This window comes from Ptiloglossa arizonensis, chromosome 8 (genome assembly GCF_051014685.1).
Source record: "Ptiloglossa arizonensis isolate GNS036 chromosome 8, iyPtiAriz1_principal, whole genome shotgun sequence".
Taxonomy (NCBI): Eukaryota; Metazoa; Arthropoda; class Insecta; order Hymenoptera; family Colletidae; genus Ptiloglossa; species Ptiloglossa arizonensis.
In genome coordinates, this window is record NC_135055.1 from 23,345,751 (window position 1) to 23,356,462 (window position 10,712).

Genomic DNA, 10,712 nt, shown 5'->3' on the forward strand with positions numbered 1-10,712 from the left:
CGAGAGGGAGCACCGGTGCGTTTGGTTCGTACTCGATCCGGAGGTCGCTACCGGACGACGCGACCGCGAGAGTCATCTGTCGTCGATTCGCGCCAACCAGAGAGAAACCCCCGAAGTCGCGCATACCGCTTTGCACGTTCGTACGTCAAGTGGTCTCTTTATCGGGAAGCCGAGCTCCGGATCGAAGGGGTTCGACATCGATAATCCTTCGAGGAGGCACTTTGCGGCTTAGCGTTTCGATGCCACGAGCTTGCGCGGTTCGTGCGTCATCGCGCGATTGTCTTCAGTCACGGTGTTTACGTCGGTACGAGCAGTCGTTGCACGCTACGCGTGGCGTACTCGAAGAACCCATCGCGTCGAACGGTGCGAGGATTTCGTTCGATTCCATTTCCCCTTGTTCGCGTTCGCGTTCGCGTTCGCGTTCGCGTTCGCGTTCGTGTTCGGTGCAAAGGTGGAATCGTTTCTTATCGACGATCGGTCTCTCGGTAGTTTCGAACGCTTCGACGGATAAGTTTTCCGTTCGTTCCATGGAATATCGTCGCGTTCGCGAAAAGTGTCTCTGGGAAAGAGACGCCGAGGAGACGAAAAGGTTTCGGGCTCGACGACGAAACGTGCACGAATTTGTTCGTCGTCGAGAAACTCTCCTCGAAAGCGTTACTCTCCGTGGCAACGGACGATGCTCGTGTATCGAGCGATTCAGAAATAAACGAAGTCGGAGAAGGAGGAGGAGGAGGAGGAGGAGATACCTCGAGGAACGGGATCCATCGATCTCGTTCCCGGCGTACTCGCGAGATAAGCACCGCTCGAACCGGCGAACGACGTATTCGTTGTACGCGTACGGAATCTCCCTTCTCCCGTGGTTCGTCGGTGGTCAACGGTTCCGACTTCTCGATCGATGATTCGAGCTCCGTCGAAGACGTCGGCGCTCCCGAATGACCATCGACGAAGATCCATCGATCTCGGTGGATCGCGCGGAGAAAGAATAGGGCGCGCGTCGATCTCGAGGAGCGCAGCAACTTCGAGTACCTTCGCCAGGACGAATTCGCGATCCACGGACGCGGGTTGGACGGAGGGAAGGCTTCTCGCGAACTCGTCGCGACGACGACGACGACAACAACAACAACATTCCGGCGAGCGAGGAATCACGGGAGCTATTCGAAGGAGGAACGTCTGCGAAGCGTTCGACATCGCTCGAAATTTCCCTGGCAGATGTTCACGAAGGTGTAAAGTTTCGTCAACATCGGCGTCGGGGACACTTGGGGGACGTTTCTTGTCGCGGTGCTCCGCGGATAACGAGCGCGGAGAGTGTACCTTTCCGTGCGAGTGTGCCGATCCGCTTCCCCATAGATCCCGCGAATCGATCGCCGCAACCGCTTTGGCATCTCTCCCAATGAGAGGTTCCCCTCGAGAGTGGCACTTGGAGGAGGTCTCCCGCTGCGTTGAACGCGTGTCCGCGCTCGAGGACACCGACGACTGACGCGGAGGACTCGTTGGTTATCGACCGCGGGGATGGCCGCGAGGCAGGAGGGCGAGGGCGCAGCCGCCGCCTCGTCGCCGCAAACTAGGCCAACGCTGCGCGACGTCGGCCGCCTCTGTATCAACATCTTCAGAGCCTTCTGTGCCGGGGACGGGGTCGTTGGAGCCGCGGTCGCTGCGTCGGCAACACGGACCGCAGCCACCACCGCCTATCGCCAAACGCGTTCCCCGGCGACCATGGGCAACCTGCAGAGCGAATCCAAGAGGAGGACCAAAAAATCGCGCGGTACCGCCGACGGGACACCCAGCGTCCACGGATCGCTCGCCGACGGCCTCGAAGATGACAACCACGCGGACACCACCGTAACCGCCGACGAGACGACCGCCAGGACGCCTCGCGCCATAGAGGACGCGCAGAGGATCGGTTTCGAGAAGGTGCGGGCCTCCCATCATGGCAAACGGCAGGCTCCCAGGCCACCTGGATCCACCGAGAGAAAGGTCAGCGGAGCTTTCGAGGGGACGACGCGATTAGAGACTCGTTTCTCCTCGGGCGGGAGGGTTGGGTCGACGGAACACCGCGGTACCGGTCGCTAGACGGAAGAGGGTCCCCGATACACTCCTCGAACGCTCGTCTCTTTAGCGGAGAACTGTTCCTCTCGACGACGGTGCTCTTAAAAAAAAAAAAATCCCCCTTCCTCGAGATCGATCGTTCACGAGAAAACGATTAACGCGATCGCTAGCGTGCGTCATCCGTGACCCTCCTCGCGAAACGGACGTAACGAGAAACGATGATTCGCTATTCTTCATCCGCGTAAACAAACGCGGCAAAAAGTCCATAGACCAACGTCGAGCCTCGAGTCGGTAAGAATAATCGGTCGGTCCAGCTCGCGCGTTGTTATTTGCACGCTAATTAACCCGTTGACTTCCACGTTTCGCGACGAAGGCCGGTCGCGCCGCACCGATGCTACAAATCTCGCAAACTGCTCGACCGTCGCGGCTGGACCGATTCCGAAACACCGTGCACGTTTCTCTCCACCGATTCTTCGATCGCGTTCGGTAGCCACAAATTGAAAAGATCGTTTCTCGCTCGAAAACGCGACAAAAGGATACTCGTTCCGCGTCGTTCCCTGTCGGTTGTTCGCCTCGTCGATTCGCTTTAACGGAATTAATTCCCGAAACTCAGGTCCAGCGGGCCGGAGCCGAGGTCGCGGACAAGTCTCCTCCGCGAGAAAAGTTCCAGGAGGATGGATCTCAGCGATCGATGGACGCGGTCGAGTCGACGGAGACGAAAGCGGCGGACGCGTCGCACGCTCTGTTGATACCGGTCTCCGGTCCCAATTCGCGACAGGGGCCAGCCGTTCTGGTCACGGACTCCTGGCGGCTGGCCAACAAGAGTTGCGTGGTGACGGAGATCTCGATGCCCACGAGCCAGGAATCATCGAGCGACAGCGTGTTCACCGATCCCGAAGAATCCGTCGAAGCTGCGAAAAAGGAGCTGACCGCCGTCGCCTCGTCCACGTCCTCCGTTTCGATAGCACCGGCGACGTCCCCGGTTCCCAACGATCGCGAGGTCGAAACCTCTCGATTGACTCCGCTTACGGGTGAGCGAACGCTTCGTCCTACTTTTTTCAAACGAATTTCACGGAAGCGTCGAGAAGCCAAGAAAACTACGGACCGCGAAAATGGAATATTAATACTGTCCAGTGGGTGTAGAAAATCCACCGCCGGTATGGAAAAAATACAATGGAGAAAAAATTGCTCTGTCGAGGCTCGAGAGAATTAATCTCGCGACGACGAACGCTTCCGTCGTAACGCTTCCCGACGAGACACTAGGTGACTCTGCGCGAGGATACTCGTGAATCGTTTCCGACGATAGCGCGGGCGAGATTAGCGTCTGTCGTCGATAAGAGATATTGCGGAGGCGTGACGCTCGTGTTTCCGTAATCGGGCGTTTCGTTGACGCGTTTCGTCGCGAACGATGGATCGTTTCTCGGTTCTGGTCCCTTCGAAAGTTCGAAATCGGAAACGCGAAGGGTGTCCGGACGTTGTCGAGTGGCCCCGATCGTCGTCGGTTTCGCGGCGTGCATCGAGCGCCTCTCGATTAGCGGCGAACTAGACGGCTCGAGCCGATGTGCAATTATCTCGTCTGCGTCAGAGGTTAACGCCGCCGGCCAATGTATACTAATCCCGAGATTAGCGAATCTAATTGCGAACCGTCAACGCGGCGGTCGACGACGCCGCGTCGACTCGGATTGTTTCGATCGTCTCGAAGTGTGCTCGTCGATCGACCGAACGTTTCGCAACTTTCGAAAACGTGGAAGATCGACGAGGGACAGATAAGAGCTGGCGCCAATGCCGGACGAACACCGCAACCGTATCGAGGCTGGAAACAGAGTCGGCGCGCGATCACGGTCGCGGTCGCGGTCGCGTTCGCGTTCCCGTTCGTTCGGCGACGATTCCACAGGTTAGCCGTTACCCTGCGAATTTCGCGAACGAGGAACGAACGCGTTCAGAGCTTCGATCTTTCCAGAGAGACGACTCGTGAACACCCTGATCTCTGCCCTGCCGGAGCATCTGAAGTCGAGACTCACGGAGGACGAAGTCGAGCAGTTCGCGTCCAGACTCTTTTCCAGATTGGTTTCGGACGGTCTACTCGACGTGATCGCTCTCCCGGTAAGACTCCCCGTCTTCGATCTCGCGATCTCGCCAAACGAACGAGTACAACGCGAATCGTTGTTTCAGGAAGATCGGTCCGAGCGCAAGCCCGGCTCGCCTCTACGCGCTGGTTCGAATTCGGTGGGAGTATGCCCCAAGGATCGCCGGGACTCGGAGAAGGAGAGGTTGAGGCGCGAGGTCGAGCGACTACGCGAACTGACCAAGAATGCCGAGAGAACCACCCACGGTAAATCCTCTCAGACCTCCCCTACCATCGCGTTTCTGGACGGAAGTCCCGGAGATGCGTCGAGAACGAGACACTCGGCTAACGCCGCCTCGCCTACCGAGAGATCGAGCCTACAAAAGGTCATTCGCGAGGAACCACCTACCCCCGCGACGACATCGACGCTAGTTGGAAACGGTTACAAGGAGGGTAAAGCTGCGAGAGAGGACGCCTCTCGAATCGGACGGTTGTCCTCGACCCTGTCCTCGTCGGTTTCTCCGCTCTCGTCGTCGGTCTCGACCGCGCCTCCACCGCCGCCACCGCCGCCGCCACCTCCACCGCCACCGTCCCCCTTCCTGGATCAACGTTTCCTCACCGACGCGTCCTCGATTCCATCCACCCAGCCTCCTTCGTTTTCTATACCTCCTCCGCCGCCATTGCCGGTTTGCCCGTTGTCGACGCAGCCGGTTTCCTCGCAGAGCATTACTTCCCTGACGACGATACCGCCACCTCCGCCACCTCCAGCGCCACCGCCGCCTCCGTTGCAACCGTTGTCCAGAGAAACACCCGTATCGCCGCCCGCTCCGCCGCCACCTCCGCCCCCACCGTCTCCGGCACCCTCGATAGGCGCGGTAACAGGACCGCCGCCACCGCCACCGCCACCGCCACCGCCACCGCCACCGCCACCGCCTCCACCGCCTCCACCGACACCGTCGTTCGGTCCGGTATCTCCACCGCCGCCTCCACCGCCACCTCCACTCCCGTCGTTGGAAGCAACATCGATCGGTGGACTCTACGATGGACCCTCGATTCCTCCTCCACCGCCGCCTCCACCGCTTCCGGCACCCACGATAAGCGCCATAGGAAGACCTCCCGTTCCGCCACCACCTCCGCCACCGCCGACGCCCTTGAACGCTGGTATACCGGCCCCACCTCCTCCACCCGTCGGTACCGTACCCGGGGGACCACCGCCACCACCTCCGCCTCCTCCGCCTCCGCCTCCGCCTCCTCCTCTGGGAGCCATCGGAACGTCCGGTGGAGCACCTCCTCCGCCGAGTCTCCCGTTGATCGGAGGGCCCGGAGGACCTCCGCCACCTCCACCTCCGCCGGGTGGTTTGTCCGGGAGCGCGGCTCAGCAAGGGATGCAATCGGGGACGGGACCCTGTCCCTTGCCCGTGCCTCCGATCGGCGGTTGGAACCCAGCGAGCAGAGCGTGTGAGTATCCGAATACGGGATGCGTCGCCGTGACGCCTGGAATGGAGATATCGCGATGATCAGTACGGTGTTTCTCGTCTAGGCATGAGGAAGGAACCTCTGTGCCCCGAGGTACCCATGAAACCGCTCTATTGGACGAGGTTGCTGGTACCGGTGGTACCAACGGAACGTGGTTCCGTCGACAGTTCAGATTCTCCCGCGCAGGTACGTCCGACCACGCGTAAAGGTAACGAAACGATAGGATATCCAAATTGGTATCGGCACTCTCGAGACGGGTGCCGCGAGAGCAACGCGTAAAGAGAAAATTCTTCTACACCGAATACGTTTCGAGACTTTATTCGTGGCTAATTTATATATTTACACAGTGCGCAAGACCGCGAATACCGTGCAATTGTCGCGTTGCAGGTTCCGCTGTGGATGGAGCTCGAGGAAGAGAGAAATCTGGACATGAAAGAGTTCACCGGTCTTTTTTCGCGTCAGGTGACCGCGAGAAAACCCGTCAAAAAGGCGGCCGATTCTTCGAAGCCGTCTAAGATGCAACCGGCCAAGATCCTCGACTCGAAGCGCTCGAAAACCGTGGGCATCCTCGAGAAGAGCCTGCACGTCGACTTCTGCGAAGTGGAAAACGCGGTGTACAATTTAGACACGAGCGTGGTCAGCCTGGAGGCGTTGCAGCAAATATACGAAATCGTACGACTCGTACTCGAATCCGAGTAATACTTGGTAAAAACGCGAAGGAACCGTGCAGTAATCGCTACGTAATCCGATTGTTCGCAGAGGCCGACGCAAAAAGAATTGGAAGACATACGGGCCTTCGAGGAATCGAGTCCGGATGTCCCCCTAGATCGACCGGAGATCTTCCTGAAGAAACTTTCTTGTATAAATTGCTTCACCGAGAGGATAGCCTGCCTAATGTTCCAGTCCGAGTTTCACGACGCGATATCCTCCGTCTCCTCGAAGCTGACCAACCTGCGCACCACCTGCGACTTCCTCCGCAGTTCTGCTTCCTTGAAGAAGGTCATTGCGTTGATACTCACGCTCGGCAATTACATGAACGGTGGGAACAGAACGCGCGGTCAAGCCGACGGCTTCGGTCTAGAGATCCTGGGGAAGTTGAGGGACGTAAAATCGAACGTGCCGGGTATAACTTTGCTTCACTACGTCGTGAGGGCGAGGCTGGCTCAAGAGAAGGACCACAACTTCGAGGAACCCTTGCCGTTGCCCGTACCCGAGCCAGCGGACGTCGAGGCTGCGTCGACCATCAACTTCGACAACATCTCGACGGAGCTCGAAAGGCTACAAAGAGAACTGCAAGGTAATTGTGCATTCCACGCATGGGAATGCAACTGGATGTTCTCTTGATCTTTCAGCTTGCACCGAGAAATGCAACATCGTCGTGAAAGCAGACCCGGATACATCGGGACCGTTCAAGGCAAAAATGGACTCGTTCTTTCGCGAAGCAGCCGCGGAATTGGCGAACGAACAGGAGGCGCTACAGGAGGCAAGGAACAAATTCAAAGCTGTGATGCAGTTCTATCAGTACACTCCTAAAGGTGCCACCTTGGACACGGCCGATCCCAGTGCATTCTTTGTTCTCTGGCACGGTTTCTGCCAGGATTTCAAGGTACGGGACCTTCGTGTTTCGGTTTACCGAAAGAAACGAGCAATTCTTAAAGCCACTTTATCGGCGTGTTCCGTCGATCGTTCCAATGAAGAACACATCGGCCGACGTATATTCGGAAATCCTTCCGTTCCGAATTCTAATCTTTTTATAGCGTAGTCTTTGTATCGGTATCGCAGGACATATGGAAAAAGGAACAACAACGAATACGAAAGGAACGCATGGAGGAGATACGGAAGAAATACGAAAGCAAGACCAAAGTGGAAAAATTGAAACTGAACGCCACAGGGTTGAAAGCACGGCTTCAAAAGCTTTCGCGCAAGTAGTAACGTAGGTTCGGGTTTTAACCCGAATGAAATACCTACTATCGATTTTCGAGCGAGGACAGTCCGGCTGTTGCGAAACGACACCTGATCGATCGATCGTCCGTCTCTCCTTACGGTACGTACCAATTTCGTCGAATTAACGATTCTATCTCGTAGATGTATACATTCGTTCGTGAATTTGTTATTGTAAATAGTCTCGTTAAGTTTGCACGCACAATTTGTAAATACGATGTTCTCCGATCAAAAAGATTCGGTCGTTAATAAACGGTAATTTTTATACGAACGTGCATCGGTCCTTTCTTCCATTGTACCACAGACGAGACATAGAATAGACGTGTCATCGGTCAATGTTAGTTTTGTCGCACGATTTTCGGGCTTGAAATTCAAGTGATCGTAGACGGGAGGGTCTTCTCCTGCGGGCAGGTGTCTCGATGGCTGGCAAAGCTGGTGCGACTTGTGCTCGCACGGTATGTTTTGCCTTATTCGAATTCAGAGACACTCTAGTCGGCTGTCAAATGCTACGATTATTACTATTACTACTATTGTTACTGCCACTGTCACTGCCACTACTGGCCGTTACCACTACTATTAATACTCCTGTCACAAATAAGATATTAAACTCTACTCGAAAACAATATACGATTGTAAATAATAATTTATTGTTCCGATAATCGTGTTGATTTCTCTCAAACTTAGATTTTTCTTTGTAAAAAAAATATGTTTTAATAAAAATAAAGTTACACAAAATTAAACAAGCTTAATCTTACTTATTTTCTCATCGCTATCTTTCTAGAAAGATAGAAGCTACGTATTTGAATAAAGAAATGTGTAATCCGTGAATAACTTACCTGCTGTGTCGATAATAATTACTCGAATAAATTTCATATGTTCGACAAAATAATACTCCTTTTTCTCTTGTACATTGGGTATACACCTACTGTTACAAAAGCATTTGTACAAGTCATTTATTATTATCATATGCGAAGTATATGTTTCGGTTAATAAGCAATATAGATATTCAACATTTCAGGTGTATTTAATTATCCTTTGTAATGTAATTTACAAAATATTTAGCAATATAACTATAGGACTTGAGCTATTAATTGCCAAATAAATCGGCAGTTCTATTGTGCAGCCATCTAGCGATGGATCGATCGAACTATTTTTATATCTAAAATTTGCGCCGCCACCGGGAAAACGCCCAAGTTTGTCAAGGAATAATTGCCGCTTTCACGACTGGATGGCGTCACTAATTTATGTATATCGACACGTGTAGATAACTTATCTACGGCTTACATTTTTGTTTTATTCGTATACATTGTTTCTATCGTTCGAAACGAGAAGTGAAATAACTGGAACTTTTAATCGTAGGCCTATAAACTAGTACTAGGTGAAAAGAAGAAAGTTATTTGATTATATAGATGTACAAAAAGTAGTGGCGCCATCCAATCGTGAAAATGAGAATTATTCTTCGACAAACTTCTGCGTTTTCTCGCTGGCGTGGCAAATGGTTACCATTAATTCCCAAATTATTGTTGACATGGTCAAATTCAGAGATCCGCAAATTTGTTAATACTTATCTGAATCTATTGGAACAAGCGGCAAAGTAAAGCTTAAACCTTCTACTTTTTTATCTTGAATAAATCATTTTCGGCTGACATGTAGTCTATGCTTGTACGTTAATAGATTTTGTAAATTATATTGTATAATATTATGAATGGTACAATGCAAAATGTTCACCTTTCAAGTGGCTATGTTATGCCTTTTGTTGGATGTAAGATTATTAATACACATAAAATAGAATATTAGTTTCATCCGTTACATTTTACAATTCCCTGTACATTTTAATATAACTTTATTTGTGAATTTATATGGACTAAACTAAATTAAATATTGACATAACGGTAAAAGAAACGCGCAGTAATATTATCTAAGTAATTTTAACATAATATGTTTATTAAGTTTTTATCGGTCGATAGATTTTGCGATGAATCCAATAATCATTTTACTTTTAGTTGGTACATATAGGATCCAGGGGAAAAACATAATATATAGAGTTGTCGATGAAAGCTTAAAAGCAGGTTTTCGGTCTATCGGTACGTTTAATGTATATATATATTAAAAGAACTAATAGAGCTAATTCTTTGTCCAATTATAAGTATATTCTAAAAAAATCTAATATTTTGTTATTTTATTATACGTAGACACAGCTGTAGTTTATCGAAATGAAGAAGACATTGGTTTTGCTTTAAAAAGTTTGTTACCCAAATATCGCCTACAAAGAGAAGATATTTTTATTACTACCAAACTTTGTATGTAACATTATAGAACAAAACTTAGATAGCAATAATATAAATTATATTAAAATTATGTTTATGATAGCACCGAGCGAAAATGGAAATCCAGAAGGAATAGAACATTCTGTACAAAGATCTCTTAAAGCACTTAATACTGTGTATATTGATCTGTACTTAATTCATTGGCCAGGTGCAACTCGTATACCAGAAAATTCTACGAATAATCAAAATTTAAGAGCAAAAACTTGGGATAAACTAGTGCATTTAAAGAAACAAGGATTTATAAGATCTTTAGGTGTGTCAAATTACACTATAAATCATCTAGAAGAATTACTGCGTGACTGTAAAGGTGTACCACCAGTTGTTAATCAAGTATGATAATTGTATTTACGTTTGATTTATATTTTAACTTATATCGATTGCAAAGATAATGCATCCTTTCGTATTACAGGTTGAGTGTCATCCACATTACCGGCAAGAAGAATTAATTAAATATTGTAAGAAACATGGGATACATGTACAAGCATATTCTTCGCTAGGTACTAGTAACAACACCGATCTTTTAAGAGATCCAGTTGTAACGCTTCTAGCTTCTCAAGTGAATGTATCACCAGCCCAGATACTATTAAAATGGGCCTTGCAACAAGGAATTAGTAACTAATTTACTTCCCGATATGTGTATATATTTATATTATCGACTGGTGTCATATAACAATATTATTATAGGTGTCATTCCCAAAGCAGTAAAAAAGGAACATATAAAGGATAATATACAGTTGGATTTTATTATTGATGATGAGAATATGAAAGTTCTATCTTCTCTGCCTCAATACAAATATGCTTGGGATCCTTCCAATGTGTGTTAAACAATTTTGGAAATAAATATTCAAACAAATTTG

The 10,712-nt window shown here is 50.3% G+C and overlaps 2 protein-coding genes across 2 annotated transcripts; both read left to right on the forward strand.

Moving 5' to 3' along the window:
• The first annotated feature begins 1,509 nt into the window (after positions 1 to 1,509).
• On the forward strand, positions 1,510 to 7,803 carry LOC143150255 (uncharacterized). The gene is made up of 9 exons (XM_076318402.1): positions 1,510 to 1,974; positions 2,660 to 3,077; positions 4,007 to 4,149; positions 4,219 to 5,569; positions 5,652 to 5,773; positions 5,975 to 6,259; positions 6,347 to 6,884; positions 6,940 to 7,193; positions 7,370 to 7,803. The coding sequence occupies exons 1-9, from the start codon at positions 1,510 to 1,512 to the stop codon at positions 7,514 to 7,516; spliced, it is 3,723 nt and encodes a 1,240-aa protein (XP_076174517.1). The 3' UTR covers positions 7,517 to 7,803.
• Positions 7,804 to 8,866: 1,063 nt separating this feature from the next.
• LOC143150032 (uncharacterized) lies at positions 8,867 to 10,679 on the forward strand. Its single transcript, XM_076318022.1, has 6 exons — positions 8,867 to 9,290; positions 9,532 to 9,612; positions 9,721 to 9,828; positions 9,899 to 10,185; positions 10,265 to 10,466; positions 10,540 to 10,679. The coding sequence occupies exons 1-6, from the start codon at positions 9,230 to 9,232 to the stop codon at positions 10,677 to 10,679; spliced, it is 879 nt and encodes a 292-aa protein (XP_076174137.1). The 5' UTR covers positions 8,867 to 9,229.
• Positions 10,680 to 10,712: the final 33 nt, after the last annotated feature.